We start from the raw sequence: 20,924 nt of genomic DNA, 5'->3' as shown, positions 1-20,924 counted from the left end.
TTCGTTTAGTTGTTAAATGCAAGAACGTCGCAAATGTTGGTTTCATTCTCGACTCTTCCGGAAGTCTGCGCCGTGAATATGACAAAGAAAAGGAATTTGTCAAAGAACTTGCAAAATCATTCGGTATATCAGAAGCAGGAAGCCGTGCCGGTGTGATTACGTTTAGTTACCATGCAGAGCTGAGCATCCCCGTCGACAAATTCAAGAATATAGATGACTTCAATAAGGCGATCGATAGTATTCCACTCATGGGTTATACAACGAGAATCGATAAGGCTCTTCGCCTTGCCAAGGAAAAGCTCATGGTTGGTGCTCGAGAAGACGCGCCCAAATTGGTGTTCCTTCTAACTGATGGTTCGCAAACTCAAGACGCTGGTGCTGAAAATCCAGATACTATTGCAAAAGAGCTGCGCGACCAAGGAATAAGACTGGTTGTCATTGGAATCGGCAGAGGTGTAAAGCCAGATGAACTAAAAAGAATAGCAGGAATTGAAAGCAATCTCTTCCTTGCAGCGGATTTTGATAAGCTCAAGTCAAGCTCGTTTGTTCAAAATGTCTCTAGTGAGGGTTGCAAGAAAGGCAAGTTTCCTTAACATGCGCAAGTACATAAGTCAGTTGACTGCAATAAAGCATCCTCTGTCATATGTCTTTATTCGTTTATTCGTGAATGTTGCATTTGGTTATGAAAAGAACTTATTGCTACACTTTAACCTGCTCTCTTCACATATTCAATAGCATGTTATGCATGTTGCATGAATGTAATTTTTTCTTTGTTTTCCAGCTGAGGATCGTGTAGAATGTAAAGCTGTAGCCGATGTTGGCTTCATTGTCGACTCGTCAGGCAGTCTGGCCCGTCATTACGCAAAAGAGAAAGAGTTTGTAAAGCTCGTTGCAAGAAACCTTGATGTTTCTGACAGAGGTAGTCATGTCGCAGTGGTGTTGTTCAGTTATCATTCTGATCTGAGTATCAAGTTCTCGGATTACAACAATGCAGATGGTTTCGGTAGAGCTGTTGATAATCTGCCTCTAATGAAAAGCACTACTCGTATCGACAAAGCATTGAGGACGGCTTACAATGAAATGTTTAGCGAAAGAAATGGAATGAGGATTAAAGTTCCAAAGATACTTGTTCTACTTACTGATGGTGAGCAGACTAAAGATGCTGATGCGGTGTCACCTTCGCAAATCATTCAAAAATTCCACGATGCCGATATCAAGGTAATCGTTGTCGGTATTGGCGGAGGTGTTAACCCAGCTGAGCTGCGCACCTTGGTAAAATCACAAGACGACTTGTACTTAGCCAAAGACTTTGAGCAGCTGAAATCTACAGAGTTTGTTGACGGCATTACCGGATCTGCTTGCCTGCAAACCAGTGAGTTTCTCTATGCAAATAATATGTCAAATATTGTGTTAGCGTTTGAGCAAGCCTTGAATACAGTGTGTCCTGTTTTTCAATACCAGCAAAAGGCATATTATTATTAAATTGGGTCGGTATAACTCTCATAGCTGACGGTTAAAAGCCCATTTGATTTGTCAAACCTGTTATGATGTGTCCATCGGGTTTGCTGAAACTTTGAAAGTTACACAAAACTTTGATGAAAGGCTGGACATCGTTAAATGTGCTCAAGATACAGTTGCCATTTTTTTCTTCTCACTTTCATTGCAAATTCTGAATGGCATACGATTTGTTTTGTAGTTGAGCCTTGCATCAATGCTGCCGAAATTGGATTCATTGTCGACTCGTCTGGAAGCCTGAGGAGAGACTACGGCAAAGAGAAAGAGTTTGTGAAAATTCTAGCCGACTCTGTAGGAATCGAAGAAGGTGGAAGCAGAGCCGGCATTATCACATTCAGCTACGATGCTGAGCTCAGTGTCAAACTATCAGATTTTAGAACTACTGCACAGTTCAATGAGATTGTAGATAAACTTCCGTTTATGGGTTACACGACTAGGATTGATAAAGCTCTCACACTGGCCAAAGACAAACTTTTCCAGCAGTCTACAAGCGCTGGTCGTGTTTTGCCGAAAATCATTTTCTTGCTAACAGATGGTCGACAAACAAGAGATCAAGATGCCGTTGACCCAGCCACAATTGCTTCGGAGATTCGCATGCAGTTTGGCGCTAAGACGTTTGTCATTGGCATAGGAAGAAGAGTAGACCCACCTGAGTTAAATCAAATTGCAGGAGATAGTTCCAACGTCTTCCTTGCTAAGGGCTTCAAACAACTCAATTCTGCTCCGTTCGTAAACAAGGTCGCTGACATGTTTTGCCGTTCAGGTGTGTAACTAAGGGTGCAGCCTGTTTTTAGTGTAACTGAAATTTGAATTGTAGATTGTAGATAGGAGATTGTCTTTCATATCTAGTCGAGAAACTGTTTCGAATGGCAATTACCTTGTTAGTTGGCATTGTTACCTTGAACTTGTGATACATACTTTGTACATGTTTCCATTGAAGCTCGTAACTAGAGCAGAATACGCAATTTGTACTCAAATACAGCCAGGTATAATATTTTTACTTTCCTTTTCGACAGCTGTACCATTAGCGGATCCTGGGTTGAACATGTGTAAGTCGAGGGTAGACATTGCTTTCGTAGTCGACTCGTCAAAAAGTATGGCAACGCACTATGATGAGGCAAAACTTTTCGTAAAGGAGATGGCAAGAAGCTTCGATCTGTCTGCAGACGGAACTCGTGCAGGTATCGTTGTTTTTGGCAACTCCAGTCGAGTGAGCATGAAGTTTTCTGACACAAAGAGACTTGAAGACTTTGAAGAGACTGTAGACAACCTTGTGCTGCTTGGTGGAGATAGGAGAATGGACAAAGCGCTTGAGCTTGCTTTCGACGGTATTTTCAAGCCAGAACATGGTATGAGACCTGAAGCAGCACAAGTGATAGTTTTGCTGACAGACGGAGTGCAGTCTAAAGATGCTGGAGCACAGGCACTCCTGCAGGCAGCTCTGCCCCTGCACGAATCAAAGATCAAGGTTCTAGCTGTGGGGGTGGGAGGAAATGTGAAAAAGGAGGAGTTGCTGAGAGCTGTCAAATCTGAAAATGATATTTACATTGCAAACGATTTTGATCAGCTTTCTTCAGGAGCCTTCGTCGATGCAGTTGCTACTGCTTCATGCATAAAGGGTATGATGTTATTTTTGATGTAAAATGTAGTTTTCAAGTTGCTTGAGTTGCTTGACCAGACATTCAGCCATGCCCTCTACTTGAGAGTACGTACGTTTATAAATTAAGTGAGTAAAGGCAACGAAAAGAGCTTGTAGGCGGCAACCATTGCAAACAACCATGCCCTTCTTTTGCCAATATCTTAGTGTTAGTGTTCAGCAAAGTGCACTGTTCATTATTGTTTGTCTTGTTTTGCCTGTAGGTCCAGTATGCAAGAATCTAGTGGACGTAGGTTTCGTCGTCGATTCGTCTGGTAGTCTGAGGCGCGAATACCACAAAGAGAAAGAATTCGTAAAAAGGCTTGCCGAAAGCTTAGATATATCACCAAATGGAAGTAGAGCTGGCATCATCACATTTAGCTGGCACACAGAGCATAGTGTCAAGCTGAATGAGCACCAGGATGCGCGTACGTTCATGAATGCAGTTGATAGTCTCCCAATGTTTGGCCGAACGACGAGGATCGACAAAGCCTTGAAGATGGCAAGGGACGAAATGTTCAGCAAAGGAAACGGTGGCCGCGATGGCATTCCCAAGCTTCTCGTTCTCCTCACAGACGGGTCACAGACCAAAGACGCTGATGCGGTAGATCCCGCACTTATAGCTGACCAAATAAGAAACAGTGGGGTAATATTGATTGTAATAGGAATTGGGAAGGAAGTAAACGAGCAAGAATTGCTAAGCTTGGCTGGTAAGGCATCTAATGTTTATCAGGCATCAAACTTTGACGAGCTCATGTCCAACAAGTTCATAGATGGTGTCTCAAAAAGCAGCTGTGAGCAGGGTAAGTCCACTGAATCTACCATTTCAAATTTTTTTTAATAAACAGTATTTATACGTTTATACATACATTAATATATATATATATATATTTAGCCTAAAATTTGTAATTAGTTGTTGCATTCTCTTTCAACAGGAGTTGCTTAATGTGTACGATGAATCACACACTCTGCTTCGACTTTGCGAAATTTTAGCACTGTTAAAATAAAATTTGACTTTGTTTGCTTGATTGACTCCCTGAACACGTCTAGTACTTAATTCTAACCGATCTGTTTGCTTCATTGTGTTATTCCATTGTCAAATATGTTGCAGTATTTCCTTTTGTTGGTGAAAATTGTAAACTACATCGATGAAGTTGACGTTTTCCTTTGCTGCTTCTTTTTCAGCTGCAAAGCCGTTTGCATGTGAAATACGTGCTGATCTTGGCTTTGTCTTTGATGGCTCGGAAAGCATTGATGATTCAGCGAAAAGCAGGCAAAAGGCTTTCGTTAATGCTGTTGTTGGCAGCTTCAAAGTCAGCAAGGAGAACGCTCACGCAGGTATTATTGTAACAGGAAATGTGCCAAAACTAGCTATACGGCTGGGAGAGCACGAAAGTATGACAAACTTCGAGGCTGCTGTAGACAAAATGACAGCCGTGGGGGGCAAAAATCGACTAGATAAGGCTTTGTTGGCAGCGTATGACGAACTGTTTAACGATTCGAACGGGGCCAGGCTGGACGTTCCTCAGATCCTGACGGTGATAACGACTGCAATGTATTTGGACAAGGCTGATGGCAATTCTCTAGCTTTAGCAGCAAGTCGCTACCATGAAGCCGGAATTAAATTACTTGTTTTGGTAGCAGGCAAAGACGCAAATAAAGAGCTTCTAAACAAATTAGTTCAGTCACCAACTGACATATTCTATGTGGAGCGATTCGATGAACTGAGAGAGAGAACGCTTGTAGAGGCCATAGCAAAGAGTGCATGTAAAGAAAGTGGTAAGAATGGCGAATTCAGCCATTTATTTTAGGGGTATACCTATGCTTTGTCGAATTTTGTATTTCAATCGACACTGGAAGCCTTTTAAAATATTATTTAAACAACCGTTTCTTTTTGTTTTATTCGTTTAGTTGTTAAATGCAAGAACGTCGCAAATGTTGGTTTCATTCTCGACTCTTCCGGAAGTCTGCGCCGTGAATATGACAAAGAAAAGGAATTTGTCAAAGAACTTGCAAAATCATTCGGTATATCAGAAGCAGGAAGCCGTGCCGGTGTGATTACGTTTAGTTACCATGCAGAGCTGAGCATCCCCGTTGACAAATTCAAGAATATAGATGACTTCAATAAGGCGATCGATAGTATTCCACTCATGGGTTATACAACGAGAATCGATAAGGCTCTTCGCCTTGCCAAGGAAAAGCTCATGGTTGGTGCTCGAGAAGACGCGCCCAAATTGGTGTTCCTTCTAACTGATGGTTCGCAAACTCAAGACGCTGGTGCTGAAAATCCAGATACTATTGCAAAAGAGCTGCGCGACCAAGGAATAAGACTGGTTGTCATTGGAATCGGCAGAGGTGTAAAGCCAGATGAACTAAAAAGAATAGCAGGAATTGAAAGCAATCTCTTCTTTGCAGCGGATTTTGATAAGCTCAAGTCAAGCTCGTTTGTTCAAAATGTCTCTAGTGAGGGTTGCAAGAAAGGCAAGTTTCCTTAACATACGCAAGTACATAAGTCAGTTGACTGCAATAAAGCATCCTCTGTCATATGTCTTTATTCGTTTATTCGCGAATGTTGCATTTGGTTATGAAAAGAACTTATTGCTACACTTTAACCTGCTCTCTTCACATATTCAATAGCATGTTATGCATGTTGCATGAATGTAATTTTTTCTTTGTTTTCCAGCTGAGGATCGTGTAGAATGTAAAGCTGTAGCCGATGTTGGCTTCATTGTCGACTCGTCAGGCAGTCTGGCCCGTCATTACGCAAAAGAGAAAGAGTTTGTAAAGCTCGTTGCAAGAAACCTTGATGTTTCTGACAGAGGTAGTCATGTCGCAGTGGTGTTGTTCAGTTATCATTCTGATCTGAGTATCAAGTTCTCGGATTACAACAATGCAGATGGTTTCGGTAGAGCTGTTGATAATCTGCCTCTAATGAAAAGCACTACTCGTATCGACAAAGCATTGAGGACGGCTTACAATGAAATGTTTAGCGAAAGAAATGGAATGAGGATTAAAGTTCCAAAGATACTTGTTCTACTTACTGATGGTGAGCAGACTAAAGATGCTGATGCGGTGTCACCTTCGCAAATCATTCAAAAATTCCACGATGCCGATATCAAGGTAATCGTTGTCGGTATTGGCGGAGGTGTTAACCCAGCTGAGCTGCGCACCTTGGTAAAATCACAAGACGACTTGTACTTAGCCAAAGACTTTGAGCAGCTGAAATCTACAGAGTTTGTTGACGGCATTACCGGATCTGCTTGCCTGCAAACCAGTGAGTTTCTCTATGCAAATAATATGTCAAATATTGTGTTAGCGTTTGAGCAAGCCTTGAATACAGTGTGTCCTGTTTTTCAATACCAGCAAAAGGCATATTATTATTGAATTGGGTCGGTATAACTCTCATAGCTGACGGTTAAAAGCCCATTTGATTTGTCAAACCTGTTATGATGTGTCCATCGGGTTTGCTGAAACTTTGAAAGCTACACAAAACTTTGATGAAAGGCTGGACATCGTTAAATGTGCTCAAGATACAGTTGCCATTTTTTTCTTCTCACTTTCATTGCAAATTCTGAATGGCATACGATTTGTTTTGTAGTTGAGCCTTGCATCAATGCTGCCGAAATTGGATTCATTGTCGACTCGTCTGGAAGCCTGAGGAGAGACTACGGCAAAGAGAAAGAGTTTGTGAAAATTCTAGCCGACTCTGTAGGAATCAAAGAAGGTGGAAGCAGAGCCGGCATTATCACATTCAGCTACGATGCTGAGCTTAGTCTCAAACTATCAGATTTTAGAACTTCTGCACAGTTCAAGGAGATTGTAGATAAACTTCCGTTTATGGGTTACACGACTAGGATTGACAAAGCTCTCACACTGGCCAAAGACAAACTTTTCCAGCAGTCTACAAGCGCTGGTCGTGTTTTGCCGAAAATCATTTTCTTGCTAACAGATGGTCAACAAACAAGAGATCAAGATGCCGTTGACCCAGCCACAATTGCTTCGGAGATTCGTGAGAAGCAAAATGTCAAAATCATTGTCATTGGAATAGGAGCAAGAGTAAACAGAGAGGAACTTCTTGAAATTGCAGGGAATTCATCACTTTTTCTCCATGCAAAGAACTTTAAGCATGTGAAGTCAGTCCCTTTTGTTAGGAGTGTTGTTGGCCATTTTTGCGAGATAGGTTTGTTGATGGAACCTTTTTCTAATCAATTTACATTAGCGAGGATTTTTGTTTATAGTTTCTCCCGATTACACGTTACCAGACATTTTTTGTACGGATGAATTAGGGTAAAATTCGTATGTAGCATTGTTATAAAACTACTGCTTACCATGATAGGCAAGTTAATCTGCATTATTTATTAGCATGCTCTCTCATACAAGATTCTGCTTAATGCCATGTGTCAAATATGCACTTCAAAATTGTCATTGCTTTAAATAAAGGCCCCAAAATTGGAAAATTTTGAAGCAGTCAACAAATTCTTTAAGAATTACCAAAAGCCTGATAAAATTCTTCGCCTAGGCGTATAAAGAAAATTATGCTTCTAGTTAAGGTCGTCAAGCACTATAAATAAGCCTAATATGGAAAGATGTAGACTGGGAGACAATCAATAACATATTATTGGTTACAGTCACCAATTTAGCCTTTCACTTTGCATCTCTTCATCATTACTATGTCACGTATAATCCTCTACCATGTAAACGGGATGACTGTTTATTTGTTTTAAAAGTCATTCTGGAGCTATCTGACAAATTTTCCACCCTGGTGTGTTGTTTTTAGGACCATTTGAAGTGTGTTTGGTATATCATAATACACAAATTATCTTTTAGCGTTGGAAAAGTGTCGAAGTGAACTTGAGGTTGGATTTGTAATCGATTCGTCTGCGAGCCTGTTCCGAGATTATCAAAAGGAAAAAGAATTTGTAAAGAGTTTTGTCAGTCTTCTTGAAATTACAAAAGCTGGTAATCGGGCTGGAGCTGTGATATTTAGCGACAGAGCAAGATTAATGATCAAACTATCAGACTTTGTATCTTCACAATTTTTCAACAGAGCAGTTGATGATCTACCACTTCTAGGTGGCACTACACGAATTGACATGGGCCTAAAGAAAGCTTTTAGCGACCTTTTTTCAGTTGATAATGGTATGCGACCACGCGCAAGCAAGTTGCTTGTCTTGCTAACTGACGGGAAGCAGTCTCCCGATTCCGATATAGCATCTCCATATGAGGCAATGAGACCATTCCACGAAGAAGGGATCAAAGTTATAGTAATTGGAATTGGACCCAAGGTTGATAAGGATGAGTTGATAAGCCTGGTCACCGACAGAAAACATTTTTATCATGCAAAAGATTTCGACGAACTTCTGTCAAAAGATTTTATGAAAAATCTCACTTTTGATTCATGCACAAAACCTGGTAAGTTTTTCTAAGGGATAAGGACCAACAAAAATCTCATCGACGTCAGCAAAACAAAATCGATTCATATTTAGAGTCTTAAGAAAACATATTGCTGTACATGAATATATTCTTAATTCTTGACAGTCTATATGGAAACAACATTGCATCGTTTCTCTTCCATCTAGTCGTTGTTATCTTAAGCTTTTCTGAATTTTGCGTCTACTTATTTTCTAGGATTTCAATGTTTTTTAGTCTTGATAATTCTCTCCCTGGTCATCTCTGGTTTTCTTTTGTAAGATTATGCATTCTCTGTTTTCAGTTCGTGGGCCGAAGGGAGTCGATATAGGCTTAGTTATGGACACATCCGTACATTTTCTTGCGGATGATTTCTCGGGATTGCAAGATTTTGCAGGAAGCTTAGCGCAAGAATACAATATATCACAAAATACAAACAGAGTTGGCGCGCTACTCTTTAGTAACGAAAAATGGATAACGATTCCACTTGACAAGTACTTCAAAGGCCCTGAATTCGAAAAGAACTTGAAAAGTTATCAACTAATGAACAACTTGAATACACTTGAAGAGAAGTTAGCATTGATCAAAAAGAAGCTTTTTGCACCTCGAACCGGGTCAAGGATTGATATGCCAAAGATTGTCGTTCTTCTCACCCATGAAAATTCTCTACGAAACATCAATGATACGTCAGTTACAGCTGCCATGGCACCACTGGAACAGGCTGGTATAAGAGTTATAATTGCTGTATTTGGTAAAACCAACAACTTTCCTTACATAACGAGGATTGTTAAAAGCCCAAAAGATGTTTACTTGGTGGGTAGTGTGAAGGAGGCATTACAGCCTAGATACTTAAAAGCGATCGCAGATAAATCAATGCTACTTGCTGGTAAGCCATCTTCCCTGCATTTTTAAATCACAATATTCATCATTCAACCTAGAAGATTCTTTAAAAGAATTTTATTGTGGGAAAGCAATTAAAAAAATTATATCTCTGCTATCCACTTTTACTTTCAAACTCTGTAAGTTGCGAAAAGTTTAGGATAAACGGTGGGGTTTTGAGATGATGTATTAAATAGGTTTTAAACTGTAACGGTATTCAATGACGGTTTTCAAATCTCATCTCAGATATAGTACTGCAACAACCATGTTCGAGAGCATTTGACTTTGGATTTATTATTGGGACATCGAAGGACAAAGAGCGTAGATTAACCATGGGAAAAGTCTTTCTACAAAAGTTATTTAAAGTGTTTGAGGGATCTGGGAGCAAAGCTGGAGTAGCAACATTGAATACAACGATAGACTCAGGCCTGTTTATGGTAAACACCGTTGCAGAACTTGGTAACAAATTGGATTCATTGCACCATTATCAGGGTAAAGTGAGCTCCACAGAGATAGTGTCTTCAATAGAAGAAGTTATTCTCCGTATGGCCTCAAACACATTAGCAGCAAGAAGCAAAGTTATATTGATGATCTTGGATGCAGAGGAAGTTGATCTTGATAACATGGACATCTTTGCCCCGTTGATAAAAAGAGAATTTGAAATCAATAACGTGAAGCTATTGATATTGTCGATCGGAAAGAAAAGAAAAGTAGACCTTTTGAGGCTTTTAACAGATTACCAAGACGAAGTGCTAGTATTGGAAAGATTTGAAAATCTGCTTGATGAAGAGCAGACGTCATCAGTTGCAATATCACTTTGCCAAGTTGGATGTAAGTAGTCCTTTATTCTAAACTTGAAGTTGTCTTGTATTGTATAAAATGTAGTGATGTATGGAGTAAATTATAAAAATTGCATCAAGTAGATCAACAAGTCTGAAAAGTCCCTATGTCATGATTTAAAGAAATTATTTTACTTACTTATGTTATTGTTTGTTTTAGCTCGATCCAAGGCAACAAGCTTCGGCTTACTCAGTGACATGAGTTCAAATTTAGCAAAAGAACCAGGTAAGATTAAATCTGAAATCCTGCACAGAAGATCCTTCTTTTTAATTTTGTTTGTTTGTGTGTTTTTCTTGGTATAAGTTATTTTAACTCATTCAGTGCACTACAATATGTGATATAAGGTTTTTCTTGACACCAAGCGGAATACTTCTTATTCGAAAGGCAATAAAGGTAAAAGCAAGGTATGCAGTCTGATTCAAATGACGTTCAATCTTTTATGAAAATCTCTGTTCTAAGAAGCATAATCTCATTGCTTTTTAGTGAAGCACTGTGGGAATCATGTGGATCTGGTAATAGCAATAGACTCTTCAAAAGCAGACAAAGCTTCATTCCAAAAGCAAAAAGCAATTGCAAAGCTGTTTATACAAAAAATGACATCTGTTGTACCCAGCTACTCCATTGAACTAATCCTCTACGGCACTATGTCCACATCATCAGGTCACTTTAGTCAAAATGACAGAATCGAGCAAGTCAATGACGTAATCGATTTCTTGCCCCAATTCACTAGTCAAAGACGAATAGACCGAGGACTGGTGGCTGCATCTAACTACTTTAAGGCCAAAGGAACCAAATCAATGAGCTCCGTTAGATTGCTCGTTATGTTCACAACAGGACCACATCCAACTATCCAAAGAGAAGTCATTAAGCCTGAGGATGCAGCTAGAGCCTTGAAAGATCTCGGTGTTAAAATAATAGCTATTGGCACAGAATTTACTCCCTACAGTCTGTTAAGAAAGATAAGCCCCGATAACGCTTTCAAAGCAGCACCAGCTCAGAAAGTTGACAACTTTGTCAGTTCAGTACTTCGAAATATCTGCGACCAGCTGCATTCAGGTATATGATTTGTCCTTTTATGCATAATTTGACGTGTTTTAATATTCAAACAATCTTTTGGTGGTACAAAACTTGAAAATGGCTTTGAAAAAAACAAACATTTAGTAAACTAAAGCTTTTCGTCTGACACTCTTCAGAGTTTCAACGTCAGAACATAGACCGAAAATCTACGCTAGGAAATATATATACCCAGTTGTGGATCGAAATAGGCCAATCAGAAACACGAGCAGAAAGCCATTTTCATGTTTTGATATTCGAATTTGCTACCTAAAAACAGCAATAGGACAGACGTGCTTTTCTTCTAATGAGCCTTAGGCCTGACTAACCCATCAATCGAAGCTAAACGGGCATCCTCTGTGTATGGGAAATTGAAATATTTAAAGTTTTGTCTATAATCTTATAGCATCTTATAAATCACCTTATTTTTCTAGTGTTCGTACGTTTTTACTTCGGGATTTAGCTGATTTGAAAATTAAACATGTTAATTAAGGGGCTACTCGAATTTGTTATCAAACCGAATTATCACCTCAAATAAGTGTATATTACTTTTATTGTGAGAAAGGTTAGAGTACGTTTTGATGGGTCCTTTTTAATTGTAATGATCTTGTCACACAGAGCTAAACAACGTCAAATGCAACACCGCTGCAGATCTTTTATTTCTGTTGGACTCGTCAGAAAGTATGGAATACGATTACAAGTCTCAGAAAGATTTAGTCGGAGCGATTTTGGACCAATTCAACATTGGAACTGGAAGGACACAAGCAGCGATTGTTCTGTTCGGATCCCAAGCGAAGACCGTGATATCGTTTAAAGACTCGCAATCAGTTTTTGCATTGAAGAACGCTCTTCAGGATTCTCCTTTCGTTGGAGGCCAAAGCAGGCTTGACCTCGGTCTACGTAGAGCTCAGCATATCTTTAAGGGTATATTTATTTCTTTTTCTACCAATGTAGTATCATTTGGAGTAGTTCCTAAGAAAAATAGTTTTTCCGACTTACTTTTTAATTACTATTTAATCAAATAAATTCTTTGAGATATAGTTTTTGATAGCCAGAAGCTTATCTTACTTTGCTTACATATCTTATGATAATGTAATCACTGTAAGTGGATAATTGCCAAATAGATCCATTTTACAACCATTTTACAAAGGTGTTAACATTTGTGTCCAAAGTAAAAATACAAATTTTAAATCAAACATTTATTTTCTTCTAAATAAATTATTTGTTGTAGAAGTAAAACATGCTTTAATTTTTTTCAAGTAAACCATTGCTGATCTCTGAGTAGGATTATCATTTTTTTATATGAAAATATCTTCTCTCTTTTCTTTTGCTTTGTCTTCTTCTCCTCCTTCTTCTTCTTCTCCTTCTTCTCCTTCTTCTTTTTCTTCTTCTTATCCTTCTTCTTTTTCTTTCTTGTTCTTCATCTTCTTCTTCGGGATAATGATAATTTTTGCTTTAATCAGCTAAAGAGCTATATATCTTAGATCATAAACAGTCACACTGTTGTCCTTTTATTCACAGGGTATACCAGCGAAGCGCGTAGAAATGCATCACGAGCAATTTTTGTTGTCACAGACAACGCTCATATTGGCCCACTTGGTACATCTCCACTATCAGCAGTAAACGAGTTGACAAAAATGAATATACCGATATTTGTGATTGGTGTCGGTACAGCAGTGAATAAAAAGGATGTTGTAAAAATTGCAGGCAGTGAAGATAATGTATTTATCATAAAGAATATAAAATCCTTTGAAGAACAACAAGTTTCGCAGCATGTGGTCGCTCAAACTTGCAAACATATCCGTAAGTATCTAATATATCTCAAGATACACAATTTCCTATGTTGAGAGGAATTCAATTACACAGAGTCAGGAAAACATTACGGTCGCACGGTCACTGACCGGAGGAAGGTCCACGAAAAACAATAGAAGCTCATATGACACACCAATGTCACGCCCACTTTCTATTGTTTTGTGAGGAAGCTTTGCCTTCTGGGATGTTTTTGTCTGGAGGAAGGTAAACAACATTTCTGGACTCTGCAATTACATTGATTCAAAACTATATTTTACATTGGACAGATACACTTTAAATTATCAAGGTAAATAAAGCATTAGTATTCTTTTGATGAATGCCAGAGGTTTAAGGGTACTAGAAACACCCCTAAAATGTAGTTTTTTTATGTCTTCTGATATCCTTGTACTAAACTTTTTAGAAGCTGCACGAAGACCTCAAACGGACAGGACAATAGGTATACTATTCTTTTTATTTTGGCATTTTTCAATGTATCATTTTTTATCTTTTGTTGAACATCAATAGAATTACATTCAGGCCAATTCTTTGTTACTAATTGACGTTTTATTAGCTAATTTTCTTTGAGGTTTACTTGACTTTGTCTCAGTATACTTAACACTGTGTGCTGTATTATTTCAAACGTTTTTATTGTTAGCAGAAAACGTTGGTCAAACATATTATTCGTTGTCAAAACATTTTATAAGTGATATGAAAGTAAGCAAAGCTATCTTTTGCCTAAAGTGAAATATGTGAAAATTTGAGAAGATTTTGCACTCAACTTAAAAGTTTGCTGTGTCCCTGTGCACCGAAACCAACCTAAATGCTCTTGAACGAAGCGCCAAAAATTTTGCTCTTTCATTGCAATATGAACTTAACGTGGTTTATAAAAAAGAGTGTTTTCATTTTACCAAATTTTAAAAACTTTTTTTTATCTGAAATGAATATTTTTCATTTTTAGGACCAACAAGCCCACTTAACATGAAGGTAAGATTTCAGCTTTTAATCCACCAGTTTTATGAATGTTTGTTTTTTATTCTTACACAAGGTTATATTTTCTTTTCTCGTCAAAGTATTCCAGAGAATAGTTTTCTAGATAAAGAATGTCAAAAGAGGCATTATTTTTTTGATGTAAATATTCAGTGCTATCAAATTTTCACCCACCTTCCACAGTAGTGGTTGATATTAAATTATGGTCTCCGTTAAATGCAAATAAATATTTGTTCCAGGTTACCAAAAGAACCGTTAGCAAATAAGAGTAAGATGGTCCTCAGAATATTTTACCAATTATCAATCATAAGACTGAAGGTGGCGTTCTCTCATCATTTGGACCATTTATTTTTGGGCTGTCGGTGCGCCAATCGCAAAGACGGCCATAAATAGAAACCCAACCATTTTTCAGGGGGTTGAGAAGAAGAACAATGGCCTTCTTCCGCCGACTAGCAACACCTTGTTCATGCAAAATTTGCATGCCATACGGCCATTAACTAATGTACGAAGAAAAGAAAGATAAATTTAACATGCCTGCAAACACCTGAAAATACCTAGATATGGGTAGGGTGGGCAGGGTCGCAAAGGAAAAACCTTTCGTCCTTACGTCTAACTTCAGGTTATCTTGTAGCGTGTGAGAGTAAAACTATACCAAGACAAAGTTTATATACCCAAGGCCAATGCACACTTGCACGCTTGTTGCTTTAGCCGTATAAAAAACACAATGTAATGCATACTTGAGCACTGCTACAATAAACACAAACTCCATAATCGTGCAATCTGTGTCCAAAACAAAAGCCCAGGGGGCACCTAAACTGTGTACCCTGTCACATATTAAACGTGGTTAAATTTCATTAAGTCGAGCTTTATTTGCAAATACACTCATTTCCTAAAGTTGTTTTCAAAATCCACAACCTGTCATGATATTTGATAGAAATTTCACACGCAGAGCCTGTTGAAGACATTATCAAAGATAAACAAACTCTGGGACCAAATTTCTGCTCCAAAGCAGGAAACGCAGATGTGCAGTATAACCAAGAAAGCGGAAAATGCATTAGATCTGGCATTTAATGGGAAAACACAAGGTGCGTTATGCTTACATTTTAAGTAATGTTTACATTGACGTTTATTTGCCGATTATTTGCGCGGAAAGACGTCGTCTACAATTGCTCCTTAAATCTACATTTGAGTTAAAAGCAGGTCTAAAGTCCGGTTTCCACTTACCGTAAAAGCTCTATTAAGCCCCCTTCTCTTTTAACCCCGTTATATTAAGCCCCCCTTTGTTAGCCTTCGCTGTCAATCAAAGAAAAGATGCGCATTTAGTCGGTCTCTTGACGGGTGTGATGACGGTAAGATCATGTGCACTAAATACGGCCCATGAAAAGATTTACTTGTGCGCCAAAAAGGTGAGTCAAAATTGGTTTAGAACATGTCTCAGGTTTTATCAATTGATCCTGGTGACCCTGAGGGAGATGAGGATAGTACAATTGATTGATTTTAAGAAACTTTCGAAGCTGCTTGCAATGTTGTTGAGACCATTTGTATGGCATTTTCAAAACATAATATGCATAAGGCAGTTTCATAACATTTTTTGCATTGAATTATTAATAAGCCTCTCTCTCTAATAGGTCCTCCTCTTTTTAAGCCCCTCTCTAGGACAGAAAAAGTAAGTAAGACCCCGGGGCATAATAGAGCTTTTATGGTAATTTGCTCTGGGCGCGCAATTTTGGCCAAAACGAATTTACAAATCAGCGAATCGACAAATGCGACCAGTTGCCCAGTTGCCAAGTAGTTTAACTGAGTTGAACTACTTGGCGAATGGTCGCGCATTCGCAGCGATAAAGGAAGTTGAGTCTTGCGCATGCCCAAAAGTGCTTTCCCTCAATAGCGCGACCAGTGCGAATCAATTGAAAACCGGCCTTAACATATCGTGATTGCTGCTAATTTAAATTTTCAGCACTAAATAATATTACAGCCTATATTGGCAAGATAAAATTTTACTGAATTTTCTATTTAAATCAGCTTTTTATGACCGAAGTAGAGTTTGTAACATTGCAAGTTAGCAAGCAAATATTTTCAATACTTTTGCTTTATACTTAACGATAAACAACAAATAGATGTTCCCTTAAAAATAATCTTAAAAATTCATTGTTCTGTTCACTTTCTTGCATATTCCCGTAGCTTTTCTCCCCCAGCCCCTTTTCTGCAGTCTTTTGACTCCTCCGCTCAACTCTTTCTTGAAGTTAATCCCAGCCGAAACCTCTCCCCGTGACAACACTCATCGTAGCAAAAGTAGTAGTTTTTGGGAAATGAAACGAAAAATATAAAACCAAAAATGTGGACCAAGGCTCCAGCTTAAATTTTTTGCTCTTCTTCAGATTTATAGGAAATAGTTTTTTTCTATCTTTCTAGGACAAACTGGTTTGTTGGGGAAAGCTTTGGCTTTGAATGCCACTAGTTTTATAAATCTGATATACGCACTCGACATGGCGGATGAAATTTTGCAAAAGGATGAGCAATTGACACTGCTATTGCCAACAAATGATGTGTTTGTCAAATTGAACACCGAAACAAAAGACCGACTTAAGGATCAATGCTTCTTGAGAAGAGTTATTCGCCATCATTTTCTCAAAGGAACCCAAAAGTTGAAGACGCTGAAAGATCGAGAAGTTTTGAATACACTTAACAATAAGCCAGTGACGTTCTTTCAACTCGGAAAGGTGAGATGAAAGCTCCTTCCCATTTAAAATTTATTCAAGGTTTGCTTGTTTAGAGTAGGAGTATTGTTAGAGCTGTTTTTGTGGGCATCATTTGGGAAAGACAAATTGTGCCTTAAAAGTATTAAATGTCATCTCCATCCATATCCATTTCCGGTTAACTTAATACGTTGGTCAACGGGTATACGAGTCGGTAGCGGCGCCACGGGTGGAAGAAGCGATTTTGTCTAAATTCGATGAGAAAATGTTGGGAAAATGGAAATATTTTGGAAACGTGTCGTAGCTCTTTGATTTTGAATCTTCCTTTTTGTAACCAGAGTTTAGCCCGGAGCGTTCACGATTGGTAAAATGAGCTTTCCTTGTTGGTAAAATGGTGTTTCCTGACAATACAAAGGCCGTGACCTAGACTGATCTAAGGGGCGTGTTTGCCAAATTTTCTGCTTGCTTTGCTCCCAGGCGATCGGCGGTTTCCCTTTCTACCCCAGGGACCTCTACAACAACTCTGTACCCTTTTTGCAAAATTTGAACATAGCTGATAAGTTATAATCATTTTTTTGTACTAAGTAATCAAACAAAACAAAATGAATGACAAAAATCAAAACTTCTTGCGAACTGTACATTTAATTTCAATTCTGTAAAGTTATCTTCTAAACAAAAGTTATTTTCAAACGTATAAAATGCAGAAAATGAACGTTACAATAAAAGAAAACAAGATAAAATGCACTGAAATGAACTGAAGAAAATAAACTGAAGAAAACAAGATAAAATGCAGAAAATGAACGTTACAGCCACAGTCATGATGTTATCATGAACGACTTGTCAAAAGTGTAATCGTCGACTTCTTGTATCACCAATTGCCTGATGAGATATCGATTTTGATATCAAAAATCATAAATGGATTGCTCTGCTTGCTTTCTAAATATAACATGGTCAGCAAAGATTTCTAAAGAGTCCCGCCCCAAAATTCACCTATTTTCATCAAACTGTGCAGTTTCCTTAAGATTAGACATGACACAAGATGCTATCTTGTCAGAAAATTGTAGGCCTAGACCCCCCTAAATAAAAGCCTGAATTCCTGTCACTGTGTAAATACCCTGGGTACCAGACTCACTTTATATAAAATAGGAGAGTCTGGTTCAGTGCGCCCTTACCTCGTTCCGGTGGATTTATTTGAAAGACCTTTAGTGATAACAGACTGGAAACTAGGCCTGTAAACCAGACTGTCGGATAAATAACAACGGTACTCAGTAGTCATGGAGGTTTTAGAAATCTTAACGCAAATTTTTTTTTATGTAGTTCTGTAAAGTCAAATCAGATGTAAAACGCCATTTGGCAACAAAAACATGTGCGGAGCATGAAATTAATGTTAGCACAATGCAATTATAAAATGTAAATGATTAATAAATTTCATACAAAACTCAAAATAAGTTTTTTTAATTTTCTTTATAAATTATGTGTACTTTTAAAGTCCACTTTCTCACTGTGAAGGTAGCACCCTTGGACACCGCGGCATCAGCACGTTGGAAGTTCATCACAGAAAATATGGCCCATACGACAAGTGAAACCCCGTATGCCGGGGCGAAATTTTAGCTATAACTGATTTACGTGTCTTTTTTGTTGTTTGTTCTCGGTACCTTGCGGTGTTCCTGTTCCTTTTTTACTACATTTCGCTACAAGGCCTTGTTTCTTTGCAATGATCGGCACTGCCTGAAATATCAGAGACTTTGTAAAGCCAGTTGGCAATATGGCGAAGGTATCCCTCCTCTCTATAGACAATGCTTTCAATGCTGTTAACTGTTCTGTGTCATCTTTGAGTACAGTTCAACAGCTTCTTCAAACTCAATCGTTACGGTCGCCAGCATTAATTTATGTTGTGTTCTGTTCAACATTTTACACCAGAAGTACGTTTATTGTTTCGCTGTGACCTTGGAACGTACAGAAATCTGTACATTTGCTCCTGATTGGTAAATATCGGCATACCAGAACGAGAACAAGGGCGCGCTGAACCACACTCTCTCTTATTTTATATAGAGTGAGTCTGGTACCCGGTCGGCACTAGATCATAGTCAGCTAACCTACATGACGTCATACACCTTTGAAACCAAGGACTGCAGCTAAGAAAACTCTCTTTTACGTGTATGCAGTGCAGCTAAGAAAACTCTCTTTTACGTTTTCGCTTGAGTTAGAGTAACTACCATTGGTAATTATGTATGAAGCCGTGCTAAAATTTCAGATAACTGGTTTTGCCGCATAAGAACATTATTAAGCGTTTTAAAGAGAGTTCCCCTACAAAATTTGCTGTAATCAAGCCTAAAGGGCCTTTTAGAAGCATTGCGTCAGTCTCATTTTTCAAAGTTTAGTGTTCAGAACATTGACTTAGCTGAGGTATTGGCAGTTGACATAGGAATTGAATTTCATGCCACTTGCAATAAAGTTTTTCATCAAATGGTTGGAATGCCATGACGTCATACTACCACTCATGCATTAGGTTGCCATAGTTTGTATAACATTAAAGAAAAGATTTAGATTTTGCTTCAAATTGACAAGAATTTATTGATTATCGTTAATTAGTGACAATAGTACTGACATAACCCTTTATGTCCACCATATACAAAAATGTTTTAACAGGATTTTATATGTCCTTTTATGGGGGCGGCAAAGTATTTTGGTTCCTGTGAAGAAATGTAAAGTAATAATGACTTTTTTAAGATTGATTTTTATCTCACGTTTTTAAAATCTTTTATTATTAATTCTGTGGAAGCAATGATTCCTAAAAAAATTTTATCCTTTTCTCTTTCCAGGTCAAGAGTTTTGATACAGCCGTTGTCGTATCGGGCGACCATGCTGCAGGAGACAGTGTCATACATGTCATAAATGGTCTTTTGCTCGTTGACAAAAGGCCGTTCTATGATCTCGTCAAGGCAATCCCACAGCTACAAACCTTCGATAAGTATTTATGCAGATCATGCTTGAGATCATATTTTGAAGGTGGCCAGCAAGTCACCATTTTCGCTCCGAGCAATGCTGCATTCGATGCGCTACCGACTGAAATGAAGAATTCTTTGCTCCTCAACCCCAATAAGCTGAAACGCTTTATTCTTCAGCATACCCACAAAGGGCTCTTGCTAACCACCAATTTGCAGTCTGGTGTTGAGTATGGATTGCGACCAATGGACGGCAAATTATTGCGCATATTAAAGAATGCATCAGGCAAAGTAACTATCAATTCAGATAGCAAAATATTAATTGGAGACATCATGACTAATAATGGTGTTCTTCATGTCATTGACAAGGTCATTTTACCCTAGTGAAATTTTTTTGCATCTGTAAGTATTTTTTAATGAATTCTGGGTTTTGATAGAAGTGAATACATTAGGACTATTTAGTTACATTTTTGAGTAAGTATCTTACTTTGAATAAGCTTACTTTGAATAAGCTTACTTTGAATAGTGAGATAACGATACGAATGGGCAAGAGCATTGACGTCTTTGCTGGTAACTTGTCTACTGTGAGCTGAACTCGTTTTAGTGACATTACACTTCAAGTAAAAACTTTTTAATTCTTTATCAAGCTGGTATTGAGAATCAAATGAACAGATTTAGAATAAAAAAGATGGTTTAGCTAAGGGTGGCTGCTGGTGGTGCGTAGGACGTCAGTAAAGCAAATAATTTTTGGTGATGCTACCTTTTTAGTTCATAACTGAAACAGTTTTCACAATTACATCTTGAAGGAAAGTTTATTCTTGCAATCTAGCTAAATTTTTTTTAAAGTTTTGATCACCAGGCCTTTTGTTCTGTTACATCAGACCTTTATCCTCGAATCAGCTTTAAAGTAGATTTTTACCAGCAAGTCTTGGAATCGTATTTGCGCTTTTTAACTCTCTTACCTTAATTTACTTAAATTTTATGTACATTTTCTTCGACTTTTTAAATAAACTCATTAGCGGTGTGCATTTTTACTGTATGTCGTTAATTTTTCTAGTTCATACTAAAGCAAATCATTGTTATTGGAAAATTCATTTGTTATCAAGCTACTTTTTATTGTTGTTTATTTGCCTCTCATCTAGTTTAGTTTGCCTGTGGAGCTTCGGTTTAATC

General features: G+C 38.2%; 1 protein-coding gene across 4 annotated transcripts in view; it reads left to right on the top strand.

Moving 5' to 3' along the window:
• LOC135696395 (uncharacterized) overlaps positions 1-20,860 on the top strand; it is a 145,362-nt gene extending 124,502 nt beyond the window's left edge. For all 4 annotated transcript variants that reach the window (XM_089112298.1, XM_089112299.1, XM_089112301.1 and 1 more), the window contains 21 exons: positions 10-579; positions 782-1,372; positions 1,697-2,278; positions 2,532-3,134; positions 3,376-3,954; positions 4,337-4,930; positions 5,063-5,632; positions 5,835-6,425; positions 6,750-7,331; positions 7,979-8,563; positions 8,865-9,446; positions 9,686-10,270; positions 10,439-10,504; positions 10,763-11,335; positions 11,951-12,256; positions 12,854-13,135; positions 13,545-13,580; positions 14,082-14,107; positions 15,060-15,195; positions 16,523-16,830; positions 19,629-20,860. In XM_089112298.1, the coding sequence (XP_088968424.1) occupies positions 10-579; positions 782-1,372; positions 1,697-2,278; positions 2,532-3,134; positions 3,376-3,954; positions 4,337-4,930; positions 5,063-5,632; positions 5,835-6,425; positions 6,750-7,331; positions 7,979-8,563; positions 8,865-9,446; positions 9,686-10,270; positions 10,439-10,504; positions 10,763-11,335; positions 11,951-12,256; positions 12,854-13,135; positions 13,545-13,580; positions 14,082-14,107; positions 15,060-15,195; positions 16,523-16,830; positions 19,629-20,135 (9,254 nt within the window). In that variant the 3' untranslated portion in view covers positions 20,136-20,860. The remainder of the gene's footprint in view (positions 1-9; positions 580-781; positions 1,373-1,696; positions 2,279-2,531; positions 3,135-3,375; positions 3,955-4,336; positions 4,931-5,062; positions 5,633-5,834; positions 6,426-6,749; positions 7,332-7,978; positions 8,564-8,864; positions 9,447-9,685; positions 10,271-10,438; positions 10,505-10,762; positions 11,336-11,950; positions 12,257-12,853; positions 13,136-13,544; positions 13,581-14,081; positions 14,108-15,059; positions 15,196-16,522; positions 16,831-19,628) is intronic.
• Positions 20,861-20,924: the final 64 nt, after the last annotated feature.

Source organism: Rhopilema esculentum, chromosome 14, assembly GCF_057945365.1.
Source record: "Rhopilema esculentum isolate cy_ngs chromosome 14, ASM5794536v1, whole genome shotgun sequence".
NCBI lineage: Eukaryota > Metazoa > Cnidaria > Scyphozoa > Rhizostomeae > Rhizostomatidae > Rhopilema > Rhopilema esculentum.
The sequence above is the reverse complement of the archived record's forward strand: the minus strand, read 5'-3'. Positions and strand labels throughout refer to the sequence as shown.